The sequence below is a fragment of the Barbus barbus genome (genome assembly GCF_936440315.1).
Source record: "Barbus barbus genome assembly, chromosome: 37".
Taxonomy (NCBI): domain Eukaryota; kingdom Metazoa; phylum Chordata; class Actinopteri; order Cypriniformes; family Cyprinidae; genus Barbus; species Barbus barbus.
This window is the reverse complement of record NC_136715.1, coordinates 27941212-27968823: the sequence shown is the minus strand read 5'-3', so window position 1 is coordinate 27968823 and position 27612 is coordinate 27941212. Positions and strand designations below refer to the sequence as shown.

Below are 27612 nucleotides of genomic sequence, written 5' to 3'. Positions count from 1 at the left end.
TGCAGCACAGAAACACACTGATAGTAGGTTTAAATGCTACACACTTTTCACTTGCATCTGTAAAATTAATAGATTAGTTACTTTTAGTTAAAATGAATAAAAAAGTAACATTTTAACTTGTTAAAACATGTAAACTCAAAAGTATTATTTTAATGTGAAATTGCTTTACGCAAGCAAACACTCTGTGTTTACAGTGAATTCTCTTCTTGTATTTCGGCTTTGATTGTAGAATACAGTGCTGCAGATTAGTACGTTTTTATTTATGAAGTTATATGATTATGAATAACTTCTAGAGTGAATGCAAGGAACAGAACTTACAATTTCTCCTTTAGGACCCGCCTCACCCTTGAACCCTGCGAGACCCAGATCACCCTAAAGACATAACAAACATAAGAACAAAAAAAGTCAATTACAAACAATAAGACAAATAAATACAATAAAAATATGCAAATCAAATAAAAATCAAACAGCATTATAAACGATATAACAAAATGTCTATCACTTAACATCACTTTATATATCAGCCAGCCCTGGAAAGGTTCAATGTGTGTTTAAATAAAACAGATCTAAATGTGTGTATTATGGCACAGGGCAAAACATGTGATCAATAATTCATATCTCACATTATCACACTGAACTCATCTCTAAGCCATAGAGTTTAGCTCCAACTACACACTCTAATACACTTATCATAAGAGTCTCTGATGATGGCATTGTTTTGTGTTTACTTTGGTCATTTGCATACGGCGTATAAAACACAAACACTCACTCAGTAATGTAAAGTAGTGTAAAGCAGTGTAAGGTAGAGTTAACCAGTCATTATTGCTAAATCCAGATCCTCCACCCTCAATACCACGACTGAGGTGCCCTTGAGCAAGGCACCGAACCCCCAATTGCTCCCCGGGCGCTGCAGCATGGCTGCCCACTGCTCCGGGTGTGTGTTCACAGTGTGTGTGTGTGTGTGTGTGTGTGTGTGTGTGCATTTGTTCACTACTCACTGCTGTGTGTGTGCACTTGGATGGGTTAAACGCAGAGCACCAATTTCGAGTATGGGTCACCATACTTGACAATACGTCACGACTAAACTAAACTAGACTAGACTAAATAAACCTGGTGTCAGGTCCTGATCAGCCTGTCTGGGTTTATTTAGCAGAGGTGAATGGCTGTCTGAAGACTGATCAGTTGAAATGAACACAGAAACTCACAGATTGTCCCTTCGGCCCCAGAGGTCCAGTCGCTCCCTGAGGTCCAGGAGGGCCCCGAGGGCCTGGGAAACCAGGAGCGCCAGCGATACCAGGAGCACCCTATGAGACGACACAGATGAGCGTGTGCAAACAGGTTCACACACAACTCCAATCCTCATACTATCTACTGTGTTGCTTTGGGAGGATCAAATTATCGCAAGTGATTCTCACAAACTTTGAAACAGGAATGATGCTCAGATGAACTATGAAGAACAGCTCATTCACAGTGGGCTCTTTACATGGAGGTGTACGTACCACTGATCCTTTGGCTCCGGGGAGGCCATCAGTCCCGGGGTTACCCTGCAGAATGAGCGAGAGCACACAGTCAGAGACTAAATCCAGATCCTACAACAGTTTAAACAGAAATATTTCTGTAGAATCTGCTGCAGCAAAACTCCAGCAGAAACATAGAATAACCAAGTCAAAATAAAACGTATTAAATTCAGGAACACAATTCATCTGTCCACGGGACAAGACCAGTGCACTTCACCGCTGCTGACTTCAGGAGGAACCAAACCAAATCCAAACCAATTTTCTCCCATCATCCACTAGGAGTCACTGTGTCTTGTTGTGTTTGCTGTGTGCTTTTCTTCTGAACCTGATTTCCTGTTCTTGTCTTCTGCTGATTGCCTCTAATAAGTCTTCATGCATTCTCTGACTGTGTATAATAGCTGTAGTGATCTATCCATTATGTCCACATTCACTGCTCAGAACCTTTGAGCCAATTATCTTAGCTGTAATGGTCATACAACGAATCAGTTGTGAGAAAATGACGTTATGAAAACACGGAATGGAGCACAACCCTTCACTGCTGTCCATCCTGAGCTGTGGCATTATGACATATATTTCTTATTAAATCCATCAGCTGGTGGAAAGGTGATGTCCACATCCTGGAGGAACTTAACTCCTGATTTATGTCCACCCAGCTATGCTCTTTCTTGCAGAGAAATGGTGTTCATGAAGAGTTTCAGTCATGTTTTGGGCCTCATCAGTGGCACTTATCAGAGTCATACTGCATCTGCAGGGCATAACTTCATTTCATTGCCCATGTCAACAGCAGAATGTTTTAGTTTCCATTATCCAAAGTGACTAACGACACCTCTGGAGTAACCTCTGACCTCGTTCAAGGACACAGTGAGGATGGTGATCAATGAATATAATAATTTGAGTCACTTTCGATTGTATTAATCTTTTTCAGTGGTTACTCACAGAGAGTCCAGAAGGTCCTGGAGATCCGGGGACACCAGACTCTCCACGGGGTCCTTGTGCTCCTTCAGGTCCTCTGGCTCCGGTAGGTCCTGCTTCACCCTATGAAGGAAAATACAACATGAGACATTATGCTTGGGCACGACTATTCCTTCTCAAGATCAGCAACATTTTCAAATGCCATTTCCAACCTGGGTTGTACATTCATCTGTATTAATGTGGTCATATAAACCTGAGATAATTACTAAATTTACTGTGTGTTTTTTAGCATTATATATTGTGTCTTAATAGCAGAAAAATGAGAATCTGAATGACCTTACAGTCTGATGTGATATTCAATGGTGGATACGATGGTTTCTCAAAACATTCATGAGTTGTTATTATTGTTTGTATAGATGTTATTATTATTGGTATATAACTATGACATACATGACATGCACCAATAGTGCAAACATCTGATATGCAACAGAGAAAGGCAAAATTAAGAGATGTCACACCTTAGAACCGGGGGATCCTGGGAAACCGGGAGAGCCAGCCGTACCGACTGGACCCTGTTAAGACAAATAGCATAAGTTGTACACAATGTTTACATTCCTCAAACAATCCTCAAGTAAAATGAGCTTTCGTGCAGAGTTACTGCATCAGAAGACGAAGCCTCAAACCTACAGGAGGACCAGCAGCGCCGGGTGACCCATCATTCCCTCGAGCACCCTGATCAAACACAACACCACAGACAGTTCAGATCATCAGCATCCTCACAGAACACACAACCAACACTACACCATCAGATTATTATCATGATCAGAGACACAGCATATAGATTTGTGACTATGAGTAAGAGAGCAAGACACAGAGCAGACAACAGCGGACGAAACACTAATCTAATCAATTACTTTATTACTTTATACTGTAGATGCTGTATATTTCAACTCAGAGTAACATAAGCTGCTATACTGCTGTTGTGTGACACATTCTGGTTTTGTTCCTTTTATCTACAGTGGCTAGGAATGTAAATGCACAAAAAGAAGAACATCATATTGCTTATTTCCTACATCTGAAAATAAGATGCATGAGGAGAACCAGCAAACTGGTGCGGTAATGCAGATTTGGGGTCAGAAGCGTGTCAAGAAGAAGACATGGTGCAGACACTTACTAGGTTACTAGTACTAGCTACTAACTTACTAGCTACTGAGACGGATATAGAAATTCATTTATAAAATATCAATTATTTGTCAGTGTGCCACAGAAGACAGAGAGAAGGTTAGTGCCCCTGTTATGGATTTTTGAAAATGATCTTTCATGCAGTGTTTCAGTGAATGAAAACATCCTGCAAAGATTTAAATCTGAAAGTGCACCGTGTATAAAGTTATTGTCTCTCAAAAGAAAGAGTCGACTCTGCACATTTGTTGGTCTTTTCGCGTTGGTCTGAATGAAAATGCAAATTCCTTTTTGGCCACTAGGTGCCGCTTTTGGAGCAGTTTCCCCGGTAACGCTGTACACAAAGCAGCACTGCCTCACAAACACTGCTTTATCAGGCGTTACAGGCGAGACCAATCGACCAATCACTGCAGATTAGCATCATGCAAACGAGGGGTTTGGAACAATGAATCGTTAAACGAATAGTTTGGGAGGCGTTGAGCAAATAAGGTAAAAATAAATGCATATTATAAGACAATGAAAGTGTTTTTTGACCTTCCATGCATGTCAACCTGTTGTTGGGGACTCGCAAAACCAAAATATGAACCTTTCATTAACCATAACTGGGGTACTTAAATCAAGAAGTGAGTTATTCTTACAGCAGCTCCGGACGATCCTGGACGCCCCCTTTCACCAGGTAAACCACGTGGGCCCTGAAGAAAAACACACACACAAACAAATCATTTTTCAAATTAATATTAACTGTGTCTCAGATGTTTTCTCAAAGATTATTTTGGACAAATAAAAACGAGTCATTGTGGGATCTAGAGAGCAGCTCAGGTCAGTTGATGATGATCAAGTTCATATTGAGATCTGAGCACAGTTTGAGATACTAAAACACTCAATTTGATCTCATTACTGTCTGTGAGAAACAGTTGTTAAGTGATCTCATGTGCGTAAGCTCTTTCCTGTGAGGGAAATTCGGTTGCAATATTTGTAATATCTGTAAAAGGCCCAGCAGAGGCTGTATTTCCTCCGCCAGCTAAGGAAGTTCAACCTGCCTCAGGAGCTGCTGAAACAGTTCTACTCTGCAATCATCGAGTCTGTCCTATGTTCTTCTATAACTGTTTGGTTTGGTTCAGCTACCAAAACAGACATCAGAAGACTACAACGGACAGTTAGGACTGCTGAGAGGATTATTGGTGCCCCTCTGCCCAGCCTCCAAGATCTTTACACCTCCAGAGTGAGGAAAAGGGCTAAGAAAGTCACTCTGGACCCCTCACACCCAGCTCACTCTCTCTTTGTACTGTTGCCCTCTGGCCGGCGCTACAGATCACTGAGCACCAGAACAGCCAGACACAAGAACAGTTTTTCCCCCAGGCCGTATCCCACCTGAACAACACATAACACACCCCGGTACTGTACATCTGTAAATAACCCATCAAACCCTCATCTGTACATAGGACACATGCACATTCACAGTTCTGTCTATGGACATGTCTCTTTTCTGTATATTTTTATTTTTATTACTATTGTTATTCTTAATTATTGTATATTCTCTTCATTAGTGTTCTTTATCACCTTAATTATATGTTGTCTGCACTATGTTTGTACTTTCTGTACTGGAAGCTCATAACACCAAGACAAATTCCTTGTGTGTGCAAACACACTTGGCAATAAAGCTCTTTCTGATTCTGATTCTGATTCTAATGGCGTATTTATTCACTTTCTTGTCTCATATATGCTGATGTTATGCTGATTTGTTTGAATCTGACATTAGCTCTGGTGTTTAAAACATACTGCAGCTGCATATGTGTTAGGAATACAAATGTATTCAAGAGAAACAGCAGGGCAGCAGCTGATCACGAACACCTACCATTGGTCCAGGAGCGCCGCTTTCTCCAGAAGACCCGGCCTCACCCTGACAGACACAGACAGAGAGAGAGATGGGTCGGACCGAGAGTCAAACCTGGAACTACCTTACATGTAATGGTGGAAATGTGATTAGTGAAAGTCATACTTTAGCCCCAGTGGCTCCGGACTCTCCTTTAGCACCATCAAGACCTGGATAACCCTACAAACACACCACAGATCAACACATGTCAGTGATTCTGCATTCACAGCGATGCTAAGTGATGAAATTACTACAGCGGGGGGGTGAGACCCTACAGGCAAAACCATCGGGTCATTCCTGTCAACTCAACCACAGGTCCAAACCTTAGATTGAAGAAAGATAAACATGTATAGTGAGGAAAGCCAAAATATTAAATGTCATGGATGTACTGTATATGTACTGTGTAATCCATTATTTTGTAGAGGGGGCTCAAACTGTTCCTGAGATTCAGAGCCAAATTACAGGGGGTAAAAATGACCTCCGAAAGGTGGCAGCATCATAATGTTATTTTCACACAGATATTGGTAGCTCTATTGAAATCTGTTGACTTTAGCAATCTTTGTTGCATTATGTGCCAATGGTGACCAAACAAATAGGGGGAAAGAGCACCTTTCAAGTTATTTTTCTGAAGTTTGTATGCCAGTAACTCAAGACGTTTTAAAGATATCTTAAAATTTGACATGGATTTTGGCACAGAATGACCCTATTTCTTTTCCATGCATTGGTCAGATTTTGAGATTTTGGTCTGTTTTGCATTTATAACATATCTTTCATACCAGTGTAAAGGAAACATCCAAAATATGCATTTAAGTATTTATTTTTTATCACACTTTATATATTTGCATCTGTAGATTTCAATTCCAGTCCATATCTTTAAAGAGTTTTCTCCACTTCAGCAGCACTTACATACAACAAAACTTACAGTTTTATTTCTACTATGGGTTTTACCTATTTTACCTATCCACCCCCCAAACATCTGGTGAAAATGTAGCTTTGTAATACTTCTAGTCTTAATGTACTGTGATTAATAACCAGGGGAAGACTAGTTAAGAATGTTTACCCTATTCACCTGTAGTGCCTGACCTTAAGAGATTGACCACAAAAAGATCACATGATGAAAAGTGCACTAACTCTGTGTCCCTTGATTCCAGGTAGCCCTGGTGTTCCTGGGAATCCACGAGATCCCTGTGTTGAGAGAGAGAGAGAGAGAGAGAGGTATGAGGTGAATGGAAGTATTCAGACGTCTCTTCTTTCTTTCTCTGGCCTGTGGCCACAGCAACCTCACATCTGGGCAAAAGCTTGTGCACCACGGGCATCGCTGCTTTCTCACACGGATCAAGCGCTTTAACGCTGTTTTAATTTAAAGCAGTTCACCTGAGGCCCAGAAGGTCCACGTTCACCAGCTTTCCCAGGTTTGCCTGCTTCCCCCTGCAAGAGAAACACAAGTGATTTCATGAAGCTTAAACTGAAACTCTGAGCAGCGCTACTGTGCTCAAATATCATCATGTGGCAGAAAAGTGTAACTACAAACCCATCAGGAAATGAAAGATTTGCATTCATGCTTCTACATCAGAGCTGCAGCTGGCCGTGAACAAACGCCCAGAGAACTGATCATTTGAATGCATTTCTTTCACAATTATCTATTTCTACAGTGCTTTATACAAGACAGATTGTGTCCAAGTAGCCTCTCAGTGATGAATAGTAAAATCACAGCTGCAATGTTGTCAAATTCATAGATTATGAAAAAACTCCGCTGTAAAGCAGCTCTAGAGAGGTCATTATACAGATCACTTCAATTCAATGTTATGCTATTATTATTGAGATACTGTTATAATTTATATTACTATTTTGAATCAATTTTTGTTTTGCCTTGATTAATAGCTTAAATAAAACTTTTATAATATCAAATATCCTGATTCAGTTGAAATTCTGTTCTCATCCAATAGTGTCAGTGCAGTTAAATCGATAATATTACTGATTATATGTTTTCTTTTAAACTTCATGTAAAAGATGTTTGCTGCTGTACTGACACCAGTGACTTTAATACGCAGACATCTTTGTGTGTGATGTGGGCAAGAGAAATGAAAGGAATGGAGTCTGAGGAGGAGAACAGCTGGAGACGGCAGTCCGGGGAAAAACACCTTGGCATATGTTCGGAGAGGAGAAAGCTCACAGAGCTATAGTCGTAACCTGCGACAGTGTTCGTGGGTGATTTGATCGATGTCCAAACACATTCTTTTATACTGAACGCTATGAGGAAGAAACAGTGTAAGCAGGTCAATCATGAGGCAGCTCACTAATGCTTACTTACATCATCTCCTGGTTTTCCTGAGGGACCCGGGGGGCCACGAGGACCCATTGGGCCCTGTCGAGAGAAAACAACACTGTCAGATTATAGAAGATGGTGAATGATCTGAGATATGAGTGAAAACACTGCACTTGGTAAGAACAATGCTGAAGTGTATTCAGTGCTGATTTTGTGGTGCGTTTATTACAAAAATACATAATAGAGTCCAGCGAGCCGTGTGCACCTTGCTGACCTACATACAAGATCTAGAGGCTTATTTCAATTAGAATGATTCTGGCTAAATGAAGGGGCATTTGCACACCGGGAGGCTGACTGTAATCATCAGTAATGAGGTCTTTTAGGAAGGTTTTTGGATACGTACGGCTGATCCGGACTCTCCGGCTTCTCCAGGGTTGCCTTGAAATCCTTGTGGGCCCTGCGGCAAAAATGAGACGGAATTCACATCACAGACTGTGCGTTCAATCTCATGCCAGAAACAATATTTATATGATCAGTATGTGTACAGTGAGAAGAAGTATTATTAGACTGCTGGAGCAAAAGCTGCTTCTGCCTGGAACACAGGATGAGTCTGTGTATATAGACAAACTTTTTCCAAGATTATCACTTGGTTTTCGTGTAACCCTTGATACAAACATTATAATTAATAACAAGAAAAAAAATATTTCATTTAAAACTAAATTCTGCTTTTAATGAAAAAAAATCTTCTGTGTGTAGAGGAAAGAGATGAAATGAATGATGGTAGAATGAGGAAAAAGCCCTACGGCTCACAGAGAGGATGAAAGTTACTAGTGCTAACCTGTGTGTGTGTGTGTGTGTGTGTGTGTGTGAGAGAGTGTGAGTGTGTGTGTGTGTGTGTGTGTGACATGTTATTATTATCATTGGGAAGCAACGTATCATTTTACACACACTATTTATGCACATCTTTCAAAGGATAAAATGCCCTGACTGTATTTTACTCATTATGGCATATATCACACGGATGTGGTGTTTATGTAGGAAATACACTCACAGGAGTTCCGTTGGGGCCTGGCGGTCCTCGAGGACCCATCGGACCCTGAAGAACAAACAGAGTAACAACAGCAATCAGTGAGTGTGTGTTCAGTCACACAGTGTGAGGAGACACAGCGGCAGAAGCTGCTGTAGTTGTGCTGATATGTTTTTGAGAGTTTGGTGTTGATGGGAAACGTTGCCCTCAGGATATCAGAGCGACTCGCTGGAGCAAAAACACTCAGAGAATTCCTCACGCTCACTACACCTTCACACGCAGGGAATCAGCTTAAGTGCTTTGAACCCTTGTGATTTAGCTTTTGCCAAGCTTTATCACCAGTGGCATGAAGAAAAGTGACAATCAGAACACTGATAATAATTAATCTGAGAAAAAACCATCAGCCATGTTCAGACAGGTAATAATCATAATGGGTCTGAACCGGGGGATTTTCCATGGCTTCTCTTATTGAGATGCCTTTGCATTTGAGTATATGTAATAATATTTGATGTTTTACATTTAAACTGAGCTGACATTACTAACAAAACCTCTGAGCAGCAACCGAAGAAAACATGGGATATTTAGGTAGCTTCTCCTGAAACCACAGAAAAATCTCCATCTACATGAACTGAAATGGGGTCGAGCTCCTGAATGACTCTCATTGTTTAATGAGACGGATATATAAGTGAACGCAGTGGGAGTAAAAACACTCTGTGTTCTGTACATCACATCACTGGGCGTCTGAATGCTGCCGTGTCAATATGGTGCTTGTGGAATCTCCCTATGTCAGTCAGGACAAACAGCAATGCACACAAATATGCTTTCAGATGTTTGCATGCTGAGAGAAAAAAAATAAAATTTTGGGAACATCTAGATTATCTGAAGACCATCAAAATAATCTATTTAAATTCTAGTTGTTTTCTTAATTACTTTAATATTAAAAAGAACTGGCCCTATTTTTAAACAAGATAATCAAAACTATTTTAAATGAGCCTGCCTTCAGTCCTTCCAGTCCTCATGTGACTGCTCCTGACAACAGCATTCTAGTTCACAACATGCTTCATGTGAAACTGGACTAGTTCTCTGGTTTTATCTGGCTGTCAGATGGGTGGGATTTTTAGCCCTTGTGCTGTGATGAAAATCCCTCTAATTTGGTGTTCCTGGTCAAAAAATAAATAAATAAAATAAATGAATCTCTCATTAGGCTATATTATCCCCAAATACTAGATTTAGTCTTCTTGTGGACTTGTTTACTTTCACTTAGCACAGGGTTTGTATTTCTCATTGATCTGACCTTACGAGTTGAATGATAAAAGCATTATTTGTGGATTATTTTGGCAGTGTTCATTCACATTTTCATAATTTCCGATCAGTAAAGCCTATGGTCAATCACTTGCAAAAACAAATACAAAACCTGTACTAACTGAAAGGAAATAGCTTAATAAAAAGATTGAATCCAATATATGGTAATAATATAGATAGAAAATCACTACATTATCAGTATAACACAAAATGTAAAGGCATTTTTGTAGGCCAGTAATTTTTGACCGGAAACACCAAGTTTAACAACATAAGGGGAAACACAAATTTACCCTTACCAAAATGACCTTTTTTTAAGTTTTAGTCCAATGCAATAAGATTAACTAGAATTTTCAGGCAAAAGAAAATCCTCTCTGGGTCAAATTGACCAGAGCACAATATATTATTGGATAAACAATGAAATAGAGGCAGGAAATCACTAGGGAGAGTGGTTGCAGGCTATACTTGAACCTGCATCACCAACATGAGCTGCTCATATGCATAAAGTTGATGCTTATGTCACCAAAACCCATCTCTCATAGAAAATAAGGTTGCCTTATCACAGTGAATCATTGGCAGAGTGAACATATATTTAGGCTCAATGAGCCAATAGGGTCAGTACAGGTAGAGTGGGACACTGTTTTAAAGGGGTCATATGATGTGATTTCATGTTTTCCTTTGTCTTTGGAGTGTTACAAGCTGTTTGTGTATGTATAAGATCTGTAAAGTTACAAAGATTAAGGTTTCAAACTAAAGAGATAATGCCCCTACATCACGGTGTGGGAAGATTTTCATAACACCACCCAAACTTACACGCAATGAAAGTGATTTTTATTCTGGCTGTAGGATTGTTGTTGCCGCTGGCGCCTTTGTGTGAGATGCTGTGTTTCGTTGTGAAAGAGAAACTACTTTGTTTGGCCTTCCAAAAGAGGACACAACTAGAAATCAGTGGTTCAGTTGTATTTACAACACTGCTCCAGAACAGTTGAACCCAAATATTAGAGTGTGTGCAGCGCATTTTACGGAGGACTGTTTCCTGAACCTGGGAGAGAATGGCTGTGAACACTATAAAGTGGGGCAATTCCAACTTTGCAAGGACAATCTGGTGCTTCTGACTCACAGCCTGTAAGTGTCACGGTTTGGTTTCTGTCTAGTTTCCTTTTTTGCCCATATTAGTTTTTTCCTGTCATTAGTTAATTATCAATCATTCTCATCACCTGTGTTTAATTAATCATCTTGTTTGTTCCTTTGTCCCGATCCCTTTAAAGGTCCTCAGCTCTCCTCATGTCTTTGTCAGATCTTGAGTTACTTTAATGTATTAGTGTGTTGAAGCTTAATAAAATACTCCTCTCGTCGTGCGATCCTCCTTACCACAACCACGTACTGTAACAGTAAGTATGTTTCAATATTTGAAGAATTTGCTACTGACTATTCAAACATAAGTTTTGAGCAATGTAGAGTTTCTCCGATCACAAATGCAGACATGGTGTTATGTTTAGATGGCACGGCGCAATGCGTAAAAAGACAGTATAAGTCATTATAATCAGTCATTATGTCCTCACTGAATGCAACATGCCTTGTTTGTAATGGGTTTTATTGTTTTAGTCTTGTCGTACTGGGGCACGGCATCACAATACGGTAAGGGGTGTAACGTTTCCATCTCACGCTTGAGGTATTCAGCCAATCACAACGCACCGGATAGCTGGCCAATCAAACCACACCTCGCTTCTCAGAACGATAAACTTTGTAATTTACGCGTTTCAGAAAGGCGGAGCATAGAGGAGCAACAATAATGTACAGTATGTGGAAAATAATGTGTTTTTTGAACCTCGAAACGCATAAACACATTGCATTACACCAAATATACAAAATAATGTTATTTTTAGCAACATCATATGACCCCTTTAAATTTTGAGCCAAATGGCTAGCCTTAGAATCTCACACAGCACTATAGTGTGGGGGGTAAAAATAATAATAATCCAATACATTGCAGTTCTTTCAGCAATTCTGAAACAGTTCTTAAGAATTTCAGAAATTTGTAAGTTTAATTTTACAACTCATGTTTCAACTCATCTGCTTTCTGCCAATTCCACACACATAAAACAAATATTATCTAACAATTATCCATATAGTTCAGAGAGGTCGAGGCTTCATTGCACAGGATATGATTTGTAGAAGACCAATGCTTCTGCTCAGTGCTGAGCTTGTCAGGTGTTTGAGTGTGTTTCATTCCAAATGCATCATTTATGCTCTCTGAAGTGGTTAAATGCAAATCTCAAAATGCTTTTAGGATAAGAAAGTAGTGTAAATAAATACAGACATTGTTTCAAGGGACTGCAAACAAATGGGACGAAATATCTGACAGAGTATAACCAAGAGAGATCTGTGCATCAGTGTGAATGCAGCTGATTAGATCTATGATGTCAACAATAATAAAGTTCACACTTTAGTGACCAATTCTCACTATTAACTAACTAATAACTATGACTTTTGCCTCAATAAACTGCTTAACACTAAACCTTAAGCCCCTTTCACACTGCACATTGGTCCCGGAAAATTGACGGAAAATTGCCGGAGTGCCTTCTGTGTGAACGCAACCATGTCCCGGGATTGATTCTGGGTTGGGGACCTAGTAACATTGCAGGGTTCAGTCCCGGAACGAGCGCTGTGTGAACAAAAGCCAGAACCAATGCCGTAAAGGCTGATGACGTGCATTATCATGCGACTCTTTTACCGGGTGTTTTGAAGGCAGATCAACATTCACACAACGAAAAATGTGTAAACTGGAATGAAGCAGCGATCGGAGCTCCTCGCTATCCGTGCTGAAGCTGAAATCGTTCGCCAGTTTAGTGAAATGGTGCGCAGCTCATTATGCACGTCACATGAAATGTCACGTGTCTTTACGGGGTCTTTACGGGTTGTGTGTGAACGCAAGCACAGTTTACGGAAAATCACTGGCAGTGTGAATGAACCAAAATCTAACGATCCGGGAACAATTGCCGGAACACATTACCCGTGTATTTTCCGGAATCTCTGTGTGAAAGGGGCTTTAGTGTGTACTGCTACAGAAAATGAGAACAAGATGCATTAGAATCAGGCTTTTACACTATGAATTGCAAATTAAGCAAAACATGAGGCCAGCTACAATCTTAAATAAAAATGACATGATTATCGAGAGATGCGATTGCAAGCGGTCAGGTGCGACGCTCACCATTGGTCCCTGCATCACTCCCATCTGTGCTCCTCCAGCTTTGTCATCAAATCCACCAGCCATCTGAGTAGCAAAGTTCTGGAGAAGAGCAAAATCGTTCAGCATCGTCAAAATGTAAAACGTAAACGCAATCCACAAGTCCACATATTCCTAAAATACAGTCCACAGATGCACACATGTGGCTTGCTGTCTGCTCGAGCTCTGCATTCTCCTTGGAGTACTTCATTAACAGAGGGTGATTAACATACAGCAGAAGCAGCGGTGGAGGTGAAGTGTTTTGTGTGGTGCACCTGAGAGCCACAGATTAATAGCACCGAGCTCCGCTCTCACTGATGCCAGACTCTCTGCTGAATGCAGGTAAAGGGCATCAGGCATCTCTCTCAGCTGACACCATCAGCTGACAGCGTATTTCAGCAAGTGAGTATCATCTGATTTGGTGTTTAGGTCTTACTTGGAGACTGACTGTGTCTATAAATCTCACATATACTCACTCCACCGAGGCCTGGAGGTCCGTTTGGCCCAGGCGGTCCAGGAGGGCCAGGGTTTCCTGGGGTCCCCGGCTCACCATCTCTACCACGGGGCCCTGGACTTCCCTAAAGACAGAGATGGAGAAATGCAATGAATGACTTCAAAAAACAGATTTCACCCACAGTGCAGTTTGTGTTTGTCAGTGCCACACAGCTTCAGAGTAAAGCTGCACAGCCAGTGCTAAAACAACAATGATAACGCAGCCGCAGCCCATTAGCTCAATAGCCCCTCAAAGGATGCCATTGTGCTGTGCTATTTTTAGGGCTGTAATAAAAGGTGATGTCAGGTAAAGTGGTCCACTTTTCACGATATTTGCAAGAATGCAATATATTTAAACATTGAAATGGAAAAGCTCCATTATCCTCATTCACAGCTCAAAGTAAACTTATAGCAGGAGCATAGACTTTCAACACAACAGAGACTGTGATCTGGAGACTAATTCATGAAAATAATAATAACAACAAATATGTTACTCTCTCTTATGAAATGTCTTCTAGTCCGTGTGCACTGCTCTGGTATTTGTCAGTCCAGAGAAAATCACAAGAGCAGCCTAGAGCTCAACAGAAGTCTGGGAGGAAGTGAAGCCCACCTTCTCCCCCTTCTCTCCTCTGTCTCCTCGCAGCCCTTGTTCTCCTGGGGGTCCCTGTTTGGTGAAGGAGAGAAAGCAAACACTGTGTTTCTGAGCATGCTGCAACACCACTGCTAAAGCAAACCCAGAGAATCCCAAGAATGCCAGAAGTTTTCATACCATAGGACCGGCCGGTCCCCTCGGTCCCACAACCTGGGGGGAAAATCAACAGAGCGTCAGTGTTAATTACTGAGAGAGGCTCTACCATTTCAAACAAACATGAGAAGAAGATAAAAATCCACAGAATCCACGCAGAAATCTGGCAGAGTTCATTAGTGCCGTGTTGACGGATCATGGCAGTAGTTTCAGAGTGAAGTAGCTGACACACACCTGACAGCACACACACCTTTACTTAATGGGGACATTACACAGACTTCTATTGTTTTTATATAAAGATAGTTATAGATTTTATAACCTAACTCTAATTCTACCCATAACAGAAAGCATTCTGCACTTTTGCAATAAAAAAAAAAACTTTTTCCTTTATTTTTATTCCAATTCTATACATTCCCTATTGACAATTTGTACAAAATTCCAAAATATAAATTTGTCCCCCAAATATGGTTAAAGGTGTAGTTCACCCAAAAATGAAAATTCTGTCATCATTTCCTCACCCTCAAGTAGTTCCAAACCTGAATGAATGTCTTTGTTCTGCTGAACACAAAGGAAGATATTCTGAAGAATGTTGGAAACAGAGCAGTTCTGGGGCACCATTGACTTCCATAATAATTTTTTTCTCCTACTATGGAAGTCAATGGTGCCCCAAAACCGCCTGGTTACAAACTTTCTTCAAAATATCTTCCTTTGTGTTCAGCAGAACAAATTAATTCATACAGGCTTGGAACTACTTGAGGGTGAGGAAATGATCCCTATAAAAAGGGGAAACTATCCCTTTAAGTAGGTACACACACACATCAGTGATAAAAGTCTGAAGCTTACATCTGTTATGTCTCCTGGTTCCCCCTTTTGTCCCTGTTGCACAATGGGGAAATGATGATATTAGCCACATTAGAAAAAACATTTCCTTAAAAAAGCAAGAAATTAAGTGCTGTCACACCTTCAGTGGCATTATTCAGATTAAACTTGAAAACGCAAGAGTACACAGACAGCGTGGCTTAAGAGATTGATTTCTACATCATACACATGCACACATGAACTAACATTTCAGACTAAACACAGCATCTCTAGACTCCTGAGACTTAATCATAACCTACAACACTTTCAAACAGACATTAAACACAGACTCACCTTAGCACCTGGCAAGCCTGTTATTATCACGGCATGAAAGATAAAAAACAGTATTAAAAGAGCATCATATAAAAGCAATCCTAAACTTCACTTTGTTGGCAGAGCAAAAATTATTCACAGGTCATATCCACTGCATTCATTTCAGATTCCAGTCTTGAAGACGTTTAACTGCGGCACACTGTCAGAGCTTCAGCTGTGACCGATGTATGCATTCAGGCACTTAATTATGATTATGAATCTAAGGATTTCATCGTTTTTTCTTGAATAAAACCTGCTTATTTCAATGTTTCCCACATGGCATCATATCCGGTGAGACTTCTCTGTATACCAGCGACACGTGTTCAGACATGTGCACCAATATGGCTTTTTAGCAAGAATGATTGTTTCTGCAAATTACTATGTAATGAGTTAGTGAGAATTGATTAAAGCAAGTCACTCAAGTTTACATGATTTTTAGACTGTTCTAATTATAATGCAATTGTTTACATTTCAGCTGTTGTGACTCTGCCACAAACCAAGATCAAAACATTACATGTACTATTTAGTTTTACTTAACAGTAAAAGGTTATTTTCAATTCTTTGGGCGTTAATGATTAGTTAGAAGCTTAGCTTTGTCCATTTTGTGACTGATTTTGTGTCCATTTTTGTGTCATGAAGGGTACCTGTATTCCTTCTTTAAGAGTCACTGGCTAAACAAAAAGATTTGAGTAACCTGAAGCGTTTGTCTGCATGGCACATGAATGTAAGGAAAGCTGAGGAGATGATCTGCTAAATAAATCAGGGGTGTTCAATCCTGACTCCTGGAGGGTCGACGTCCCTTCGACTAGGTCGAAGTTTAGCTCCAACACACCAGCCTGGAAGATCTAGCGAGTCTGAAGTCCTTGATTAGTTGGTTCAGGTGTGTTTAATTAGGGCTGGAGCTAAACTCTGGCCCTCCAGGAACTCCTAACAACCGTTAATGCTTCAGCGTAAATGTACTGTTATTTTAAAGGCGTTGGTGGCCCGTTGTCGTTCACCCTCGTGCATGTCATAATAGATCTAAAATATGTCAGAGCTGTGTATTCTGACTAGTCAGGGCCGGAATAACACACGGACCTCTATCTCAGCCGAAAGGTACAAAACCCCAGCACCAGAGGGCCTTTAAACAGGTCATAGTGTCAAGTTTGGTTTTATAAATCTGGCATTACAATGCTTGACAGTTAGAGACATAATTAGAAAAGATCACAGTTTACCCATACATGAACTGAGGGCAAGCTACAACCTGCCACCAACGTGACAGACAGAGACCGGTGTGCCGTTCACATCGGACCGCAGGACACTATAGCAAACACTGAGAAACTCTGCGGCAGGGCTTTGATCTGAAACAGATGTCAGCGGCGGGAGGCTGGTGCTGATTCAAATCACCAGATTGTGTATTCAGAGACCAGATTAGAGCTCCGTTTTCTCACATGCACCAATGGTCTCCATGATCTCCATAAGCTGTGATGCGTTCAGGAAATGCAGCCCAGTGACCGGTTGCATAAAATGCTTAGACTAGTCTCACAAGTTAGTCACCTATTTTTTTTTCTTCTAAACTGTTCATAACTTTTTAAAGACAGTTACATAAAAACTTGGATTGTTCTAACTTTAATCCAGAAAATAAGACTCATTAACTACACTCCTATTGAAAAAAACCTGCCTTTTCTGGTTAGGTATGTTTTGAAGCATGGCTGCTGGTTTGAGCTGGTTTGAGCTGGTCCTAAGCAACTAGCTCCTGCTCAGGACCAGCTCAGGACCAGCTTAAACCAGCTCAGACCAGCAGCCATGCTTCAAAACAAACCTAACCAGCAAATGCTGGTTTTTCCAACAGGGACTGTAAAAATGTAAATAAATAAATAAATCTGTGAAGTTTACAGTAAGGGTTACAGTTTTGTATCTGTCTATCATAAGCACAAATACAAAACACCATGACATTCAAACAATGTAATAAACATTAATTTAACAACATTAGATGTAACACAAAACCCTCATGTGCATAACTGATAAGAAAAAAAAAATTAAGAAGAAAAAGCTATTATTTCAGCGAAATAGCATCTAATTTGAGCTGTGACTCAGGGAATTATGATAATGTCAATTAATGGGTTTCCCTTATAGAACGACTTGTTCTTTAAAACTTTGAAAAACTGTAAATTTAACAGTATTCTACTGTAAAATTACATTAAATGTAAGGTTAGATTACAGTTACTTTTACAGTTATTCGCTGTAATAACTAATTATCAGGTTTTTACCATTATAGTCACAGCTATTTTTTACACCGTCTTCGAGGCTAAGCTTACTCAACCGGCCCCAGGTCTGTCTGCTAACACGACTAAAGGCAGATGGAGAAAAACACAGGCTCAGGCCAGACTTGTTTGGTTGTTTCCTTTCTTTATAAAGAAAAGAGGAACTTTTGTAAAGGTGACCAAGAGAAATGAAGCTCCTTCCATGACTTTAAGTCAGAGATGAAACTCTATACCATGTCTGTTGAAGTGAAGCTCTCTCTAAATGATTCCCATATGTGTCCATCACACTCCTGCCGCCAGTAATATCCATTCCAGACAAAGCCAACACCGCGTCTCACTGGGGTTAGTCTTTTCTCATTTCAAATTGTTTGTCAGGTTGTTTTGGGTTCATTTTTTTAAAAAAGGCATCCATAAATTGTTAAGGTGCTTTTTAAAAACAAACAAACCCAAAACCATCAAACAAATATGAATATAACTGTAATTTATTTATAAAAGTGAGAGATAAATAAATTACGACCAGGGGAGGAAGGCTGGTCAGCAGCACAGACTGGACAGCACTCCCCAAACGGGATCTCGGGTTTGGGACAGTCTTTCAGCTCCTCACAGATGATTTCGTCGCACAGGACTGCGCCGGTGTCGCAAACGCAGATGCGACACGGCTCTGGCTTCCACACGTCCTTGTCCCTATAGAACTGGCCATCCTGCGTGCAGCTGCCTGGGTCTTCTGTGAGGAGCATAAGCAGAGGAAGAGGAAGAGGAGGAGGAGGAAGAAGCAGGAGGTGGCTGGGTGAGTGGGTGAAGAGTTAAAGCACAGCGCTTCAGGTGAAACATACCAATGACATTAAAAGGCCATTAAACCCATGATTTGGATTTAAGATCCCAAACCACAGAAGCTTCACGATCAGGTAAATCGTATTAGTGAAATGCATACATTAGAAAGCATTAAAAAGTGCATTGTTTTTGATTTTCAGTGCACAGGACCTCCTGATCAGTGCTTTTGTCTTTGTTGTCAAACAGTTACAGCATTGTCACGCTCATTCAAACGCACACCACAAGATGGCAGCATAAAACTGATATCAATGAATCCAGCTAATTAACAATCATTTCCAAGTGCAGTTCAAATCTCACAACACTGGCCTGATTTACTGATAGTTTAAAACACACAACCTGCCCCACACGAACCTACTTTGTGAATAAAAGCCTGAATCGGTTTAAACACACAGCACATTATATACTCAAATCACTTTTCCTTCAGTCAGTAGCAGGTCACTGGAGCTCATGAATTCACTGGCAGTTTTAGAAAAATGGGGCAGTGGAGAGAGATTGAGGGTAATCAAATAAGCACTGTGTTTGTTTACCTCACGTGCCTGTTTTTTTCTGTAAATTCCTATAGACCCCATATGGCGATGAATGACGCCTTTCTGAAAAGTAAAGACTGAGCAATTCACAAGCTTTTGGCTAATCTAAACACAGGGCTCAGGAAGTGTGTGTCTGTACACTGCCAGTTCAAACATGCCCGAGAGAGCGGAGGATGGACAGCTTTCACACACACACACACACACACACACACACGTTGGTTTTTGTGGTTTATGGGGACTCTCCATAGGCGTAATGGTTTTTATACTGAACAAACTGTGTGTGCTATTGCCCTACACCAACCCTACACCTAAACTTAGCCTCACAGGAGACTTTGTGCATTTTTACTTTCTACATACCTGTGTCATTATACAAATTTATAAATACAAATCCTCATTTGTCACAAAAACGCACACAAATGCTTCAGGCCTTCCTCATAAAAGTCTTCATCGGTCTTCCTTCCATTCTGTTTCTAAATCTGCTGCTCTGAGCTACAGGAACACAACCATGAGCTCTTTTTCTTTTTTGAAGTGGAAAATGGAGGAAAACTCCAAATTGGACACAGGTAAAGGTCTCTGATTTCAGACCATGTCTTTCCTTTCTGTCTTTTAAACTTCTGTGTAGGTTAATGTATGCAAGCCAGGACGTCCATAGGCCAGTGCGGACGCCTCTGCAGCACGTAAAATGATGCTGTGATTGATGGGTTCACAAATGACCCAGACAAGCCGATCCGTGACCCTACGGGGAGCTCTAAGGAAACACTCATACGCCTCTCTGCTACAATAACCCAATTGTTAGCTTTTGCCCAGTTTCTTTTCAGTCTCCCCCTCGCTCTCCCCCTGCCTAATTGCTTCTTTTCAAATGTGTTTTACTGCCATTTTTAAAATTCGCTGTGAAATATCTTCTAACTTGTTTACTGGTGAGCTTATTACTCCTACATTTCCAAAATATCATCAAAGGAATGTGGCTTGCTGAATTATAATAACTGCCTCTGTCCTTTTCATGTTTTTCCAATAGCTTTTCGCCAGACAGTCTTTCCTGCTTTCCCCGGACTATCGTAGCCCCTGGGTAATTTAGAAAACAGATGGAAGCACTTTAAGCGTATGGAACAGTAACTCTGGCGGAGGCCCACCGCTGCTGACTTCAACTACTGATACACCTCTGAACCCTTCACAATCAGTCAGCGCCCTGGATGAGCCCAATAGAAAAGCAGAATCCCTCCAGCTCAAAATTCTCATAATTTGAAGGCGTTTGGAGCATCTGCTGCTGGAGCATGCCTGGATTTGCCCCGGTGGCCCCTGACAGCAGAGGAATGCACTCTTTTACAGGCCTGACCAGCTGAGCCTCCAGGCCATCAGGAGGCCTTCAGCCAGCAATCAATCAATAAAACAATGATCAAATAAAACAATCAGAGTCAACAAATTAATCTGCGCTCTGTCTGTGTGTGTGTGTGTGTGTGTGTGTGTGTGTGTGTGTGTGTGTGTGTGTCTTCAGGAATGTCCCGCAGGTGTCCTGATGGATGAAATACCCTGAATACCTTCAGAATGCTGCTTAGTGCTTAGAGCAGAATCTCTGCTCTTCAATATAAACACATTCTGACCAGGCGCTATGAATCCACCTCAGCAATGCCCAAGACTAAATAAATAAAGCAGAAGAAATTTGTTGATTCTCGATTTTCTCTCATTTCTTTCTTTTTATACTTATAACAGGAAATATGTATTTGGTTTGGCTCATTTTCTTTGTTTTCCAATAAAGGCACTGTCATTTCAAATACACATATATTTTCCGACACCTTTGCTCTGCGACTTTCAACCTGGCAGAGAGCAAAGTAGGCTATTGTCTTTCATTACTTTTTACGCAATATATGCAACCATCGGCATTTAAAGAGATTTAAAAAGTCTGAAAGCACTGAAGTGCAATAAAACGAAACGTTTCTGAAACTTTTGAGCGTAAAATGAGAAAATGGTGGGCAAACTCACGGTCATTCTCCTCTTGGCATTTGACAACGGCCAAAAATGCGACTAGTGTTGCCACAAATAGCAGTAAAGTCCTATAATTCGCCGACAGGATCATGTCTAAACTGCAGACATGCGGCGTTTCAGGAGCAGAAGAGAAAGCGCTGGGGTTTAGTGTTTTCTCCTAGTGACGGGCATGAAGTATTTAGTCCAGAATGGTGGGCGATGAAGCTGGAGACTCCTGCAGACTGATCCAGGGGCCGCGAGTTTGAGTCCATGCAGCTCTGAATGGAGAGCGTGCATTCGGAAATAAAAATCCAACCCCTTTACCCCCCATGAAGCTGAAATCGGAGAACCTTTGCCCTGCTCTCTCCTCTCACATCCATTCTTTAAGAACCCTTCTTTCACGTGCAGCTCAGAAACAGAAGCTCAATAAACCTCTGCCAAGAAAACAGCCTTTCAAGTGCAATTATTCACGATCTGCGCGTCACGGTGATTCTGAAAGATAACCCGATGCAATGCTTTGTATCGGCTATACGGGGATCTATAATGAGGTACAGTTACATCTGGACTGTAAACGCATAGCTGTAAATGTATTAAAGAGAATATTTTTTTTATATAGTTTGAAATTTTCATGAAGACACTGTTACCATGTTTATTACATTTTCTTGATTTTAAGTCTAAATCTAAAAATCTACAGTCTTTTAACAACTGAAGTTAGACGAGCTCCAAGCTTTCACATTAAACAAAGACCCCCCCCTCATTGCAGATCCGTGGTGCTGCTTATCCAGGGTGTTTCTCCAGTATTACCTCTGATTTCACAGATACTGTTTAAACTAAACTGAGCTAGACAATGACATCTCTGAATTCAATAATGAATATTTAACTGAATATTGAGTGTTTAATCTTATTATACATTACTGACACTCTATCCTCCAATCTGATACTGTTAAGTGCTTTGACACAACCTGTATTGTTAAAAGCACTATAGAAATAAAGGTGACTTGACTTGACAATGCACTGGAAGCTGCATTTATTTGAATCACAGAATTATAAGTTTATGCCGGGGGTTCTTTTCATTATCATTTAGATCCATTCAGAGTTAGATCAGATCCTCCTTCCCTCTCCAGGAATCAGGAAATGTTGCTGCTCTGTCACAAATAGGTTCAGCAAAGTCACTGCTTTGAAACAACAAGTGCTGTATGTAAATTAATATAAATGTTCAGTTTAACTTGACATTTATCTTCAACCCTAATAAAACATAGCCTACCTCAACAAGCTAGCTGAGGTCTTTAGGATGACTATAAACTTCCAGGTGTACTGGTGCAGGTTGCAGGAGCTAAAATCCTGGACATTGACTTGTCAGGAGCAGCACTGAACACTCTTGATATAAACTGATGAGAAACAGGCCGTATTATTAATTTTAGATTAAAAAAAGGTGTGTGTGTGTGTGCACGTTTTTGTGACAAATGAGGACATAAATGTGTATAATGACACAGGTATGACAGGTATTACAAGGTGAAGGTGACTTTTCAGGACATTGACCCATGTCCCACTTTTCAAAACGCTTATAAATCATACAGAGTGAGGTTTTTTGGGGGAAAGTAGAAATGCACAGTCTCCTGTGAGGACTAAGTTTAGGTGTAGGGCAATAGCACATACAGTTTGTACAGTATAAAAACCATTACGCCTATGGGATGAACCCACTTTTAACAAAAGAAAACACAACAGATTATAAAGTATAAAATCCATTATGCCTAATGAACTCATAATGATAGGAATACCTGTGTGTAGGTTAGAGATATTCTAGAGATTGGACTTTTTTGGTCATGAATGGCCTGCACTGTTTGCCAAATGGCTTAGCTGGAACAGGTGGTGGACAAGCTTGGAAAATGTTGACACTGATCTTATGGCCGGGTGTTATCAGTAGATTATCCTATCAAATAATATAACATATAGCTATTCTATGCAGATGGGAATATGTATAAACACACACCACACACATAGGAATGAAAGAATAAGTCTTGCTACTTCATGAATGTAAATACCTGCTGTGGTGAACACAAGATGCTCCTTTGTTAGCAGGAGCTCAGGGAATGATGTGAGGGACACACGTTTCCTCTCCTTCCAGGCAGGAAGTGGGATGTGTCTAAGACTTTGCTGATGACACAGAGAAAATCATAGACATTAAATTCACTACACAAAAACATACACAGATTTTGGATTAACTGAATGGGAGCTTGCCTGCTCAGATATGTAAAATATTTTAAAAATGTTATGTGATTGTAATAGATTATTTAGCAATTTTCTATGCCACATTAAAATGATTAATTGGTAATTAAAGTGCCATGGGATGCAACCATTGAATTATTTCAAAAATTATAAATGAGATTTCCCTGGCTAATATGTTTGAAAAACAATGGCTAAATGTATTTTAGTCATGGTACAAATGCCTTCCTCTTTGTGTAATAATGTGTTAGAAGTCTACAAACCTGGCATATCAAAGTTATTATTATGATAATTAATCCAAAGTTCTGTCATGAAAATCTAGATGGCACAGGCCGATAGGTTCTAACTCAATCTGCCATAATAGCATCATTATCACATGGAGCAGCTGATTGGTTTCTTTCGCATCTGCAGCCAATGAGCTTGCTGCTCAACATTTAAATACTCAGCTAGTGCTTGCTGTGGCAGTGCGCTTCAGAAACCGTCCACCTCCCCAGCTCCACCTGTATAGGTCTGCAACACGGTGATTTTGTGTACGTTATATATGGGGTTTATTCATATATGTTATATGTGCATCAGTAGCAGTGATATTTTTTTTTACTTGCAGATTCAACTTATGATGTTGACCCAGAGAATCTCTTTTATATATTACAAAAAAGCCACGTCTCTGCCACTTTCTCATAAACACAAGATTTTGTGTTTTGTGATTATATTTCAGCAAGAACAAGTTAAACTGATGCGAAATCACTTACAACGTGTTTAATGCCTCTGGCTTGCTTAGTTGGGGACACTTCATTTCCAGCAATATCATCGACTTGCACAGATACTATTTAAACTGAACTGAGCTGGACGATGATCAACTGAACTCAATGATTAACTGCCTTTAACTGAAAATTGAGTGTTTACTATTGTCCTTTTGCATTATTGACACACTATTTTCCTATTTGATACTGTTAAGTGCTTTGACACAATCTGTATTGTTAAAAGCGCTGTATAAATAAAGATGACTTGACTTTACTTGACTAATGCTGGTCCAGGAATATTAACGATATTAATGATACCAATTTCAAAACCATGAATACAAATATTGGAACGATTACAGTTAACTATTTGAGAAAAAAAAATTAAATAAGTTATTATCAATGATAATACATACAAGTAAATAATCCATTAAATCAAGCACTAGCTTTCAAATATTCTTTAATTAATTAAACATTGCTTTAAAAAAGTCAAATGAAAAGTACAAAACAAAACAAAGAACAAATAAATATATCACGCACAATAGAAAAAGTGGCAGTTCTGTTAGTTTGCATTTACACTACGGATGTTGCAATAATCCAGCACTGACAATATTCATGATAATGAATGAATGAATGATGCATGATGATATTTAAAAAACGAAATAATAACATGTTAATAATGCACATGATAATCTGTTTAACACTCCAAGAAAGTAGCGGTATTGCACTTTAATGATGATTGTCACTTATCATTAAACAGGACAAAAAAATCACATCGGAGGAGATGAAAGCGGGTTAAGGCTAGAAGAGATAGGTATGGAGCTACTGGGTATGCGCACACCAATGCAGATTAAATTTAATTTCATTTCCGGTCGGACCTATATCCCTTCTAGCCACAATAGTGAGACAGCCTACCTGCAGAATGAAAATAAAATGTATATTCAAACTCTGAATGGCTTATATTCAGAAAGCTAGCAATAATGTTCCTTTACTGACTGTGTTCTGCCCTCTTGATAAAATTCCTGTTATCATCAATGAAGCTGACTATACTGCACAATGAATCTCTTATTTACATTTTGTCTACATACTGGGTACAACCGGTAACACAGAAAAGCCGGCATTGTTACATTTGGTACTTTTGGCAACACTACTCGATGGAATGCAATGAATCCCGGAGCTCAGCTCGAGCTGTAGTCTACCCCCCTGCATAAAGGTATTAAACAGAATGAGGAACAATAGATATGACAGATGGGGCTGAATGGTCAGATTTCTGCTAAATTTAATTTTGTGTGCTATTGCTCATAGGCATGATGTATGTTGAAGTGCAAATTTCTGGCTTATAGTGTATCAAAATTAATAAGTTATTGACTTAATCTTCTGAAGGAGAGATGTTACAATGATGCACTGAGAGGTGTTCTCTGTTTAGGCGGCTGAGTAAGGTTGCCAGTACATAGAGATACAAGATCAGTGAATATTTGTGAGAATCTTCTCTTGCAAATTAGTAAATGGTGAATTTGGCAATAGATGGGCAAACTTCAGACCTGTAGGCTAGTGTTTTTTTTTTTACCTGAGATTTCCTGGGACCATTGCTTTCCCCTGTGGACAAACTCATGTTAGCGAGTAAAATGTCATTTGATGAAAACAAAAGCTGCTTTTATCGTCCTGCAGATTTCAGCTCTAACCCCAATCAAACACACATGAACTAGCTAATCAAGGTCTTGCTAGGAATACTGGAAACGTCCAGGCAGGTGTGTTGAGTTAAGTTGTAGCGAAACTCTGCAGGACACTGGCCCTCCAAGACCATGTCTGGTGACCCCTGCTTCAGAACATTTGTTTCAATGAACTGGTTAAAAAAGCAGACTCATCAGTTCCTTGCATCAACACACGATGATGCCACTATACATTTATTTTCTATCAACACAGTGGCGACATTCGAAACCACATATTCTCTGAGTAGGTTCTTAATTTCAATAAAAATTACTTATCGAGCTCTTAAAGAGTACATACTATATACACATGCTATATACTATATACTATATACTAAATGCGTGAAGTACAGTATGAATGCGATTCCAACATCATCTGCCATGTTGACGTTATCATGTGACCTATGATGTAATAACTAGCACAAAAACTTAAAAGACATGAGTGACAGGTTTAATCCATCTGTAAATATTTTGATGTTGATGAAACTTGCTCATTTTGTGGTTCTTGTTGAAGAAACAGCTGTCCATTTATTTTGTGATTATAGTATTACCAATATATTTTGGGTTAAGTTCTTATATTTTTAACCCACTAATGTGATCCACAGTTTATTATTTTTTATTACAAAAACTCCAAATTGTCATCTCTTGAGTATGATGTTAATTTCTTTATTTTATGTTCTAAATCTTTCATCCACAAGCCTTAAATCTCCTTTGTTTTCCTTGTTTTCTTTTTGAATTTGACTCTAGATTCATCCTTCAGGCTTATAAATAACAAAACAAAAAGAAAGGCATTTTTTGATGCAGATATTTATTTTAGTTTTTATCAAATGCTATGATGCTATGATGTGTGCAAACCCATGATATTTATGTTTTTTTTTTCATTATTAATGTTCATTTTTAAAGATGCAACCATGATCTTCTATGTAATTATAAGTTCTGCAGCAGGTGCACTAACACCTCATAGCATCAGTAAATCTGATTAACATATATAGAAGGTGCACAGTGTCATTCACACAAACACTAAACACCATCACGGTGACACGAATCTGGTCCATGCTCTCCTGGTTTACCACCACCAGAGGTCACCCGTTCACCACATCGACTCTCACACTACACAGCACACTGGACTCCATTTCCCACTATGCATTGCACAGATCACAGCTGTCACCATTCACTCATCACACGCACCTGATGCTCATTTCACAATCACACACACTATTTAAGCCATGGACTTCCTCAGCATCAGGGCCGAGTATTGTTAGCGTTTATCACTCGCATAGCGATAGCAACTCTACAGAGCCATTATTCTAGTCTTGCCTTGTTTTCCTGCCGTGTCTGACCCTGCCCGTGTTTCCTGGATTAACCCTTTGCCTTGCCGTTTGGACTCTGTTTGCTCCCCGTTTGGATTATTGCTGTCGACTCTGGATTATCTCTCTGCCTTGCCCCTTTGGATACTGTTCGCTGATCGTTGACCCACGCTTGTTCCACGGATTGCTTTGTCTTGCCCTTGCCATACCTGTTTGCCCCTGTCTGACCCTGTCTGTTTCTGACCATGTTTAATAATAAAGCTTTGCATATGGATCCGCACGTCTCACGTCTCGTCAGCCCCGTAACACACGGTGACACACATGAAATTGAAATAATGCAATAAACCTAAATTTAACAACATTAGATGTAACA

The 27612-nt window shown here is 40.0% G+C and overlaps 1 protein-coding gene across 1 annotated transcript in view; it reads right to left on the bottom strand.

Moving 5' to 3' along the window:
- LOC306857065 (uncharacterized protein) overlaps positions 1–21546 on the bottom strand; it is a 43301-nt gene extending 21755 nt beyond the window's left edge. Inside the window, exons 1-21 of the mRNA XM_079396730.1 lie at positions 21285–21546; positions 15689–15705; positions 15380–15412; positions 14561–14593; positions 14402–14455; positions 13776–13877; positions 13285–13362; positions 8799–8843; positions 8151–8204; positions 7793–7846; positions 6856–6909; positions 6613–6666; positions 5608–5661; positions 5464–5508; positions 4247–4300; positions 3117–3161; positions 2948–3001; positions 2454–2552; positions 1500–1544; positions 1206–1304; positions 319–372 (exon numbers count right to left, since the gene is read on the bottom strand). Of these exons, the coding sequence (XP_079252856.1) occupies positions 319–372; positions 1206–1304; positions 1500–1544; positions 2454–2552; positions 2948–3001; positions 3117–3161; positions 4247–4300; positions 5464–5508; positions 5608–5661; positions 6613–6666; positions 6856–6909; positions 7793–7846; positions 8151–8204; positions 8799–8843; positions 13285–13362; positions 13776–13877; positions 14402–14455; positions 14561–14593; positions 15380–15412; positions 15689–15705; positions 21285–21378 (1221 nt within the window). The 5' untranslated portion in view covers positions 21379–21546. The remainder of the gene's footprint in view (positions 1–318; positions 373–1205; positions 1305–1499; positions 1545–2453; positions 2553–2947; positions 3002–3116; positions 3162–4246; positions 4301–5463; positions 5509–5607; positions 5662–6612; positions 6667–6855; positions 6910–7792; positions 7847–8150; positions 8205–8798; positions 8844–13284; positions 13363–13775; positions 13878–14401; positions 14456–14560; positions 14594–15379; positions 15413–15688; positions 15706–21284) is intronic.
- Between the last annotated feature and the right edge of the window lie 6066 nt (positions 21547–27612).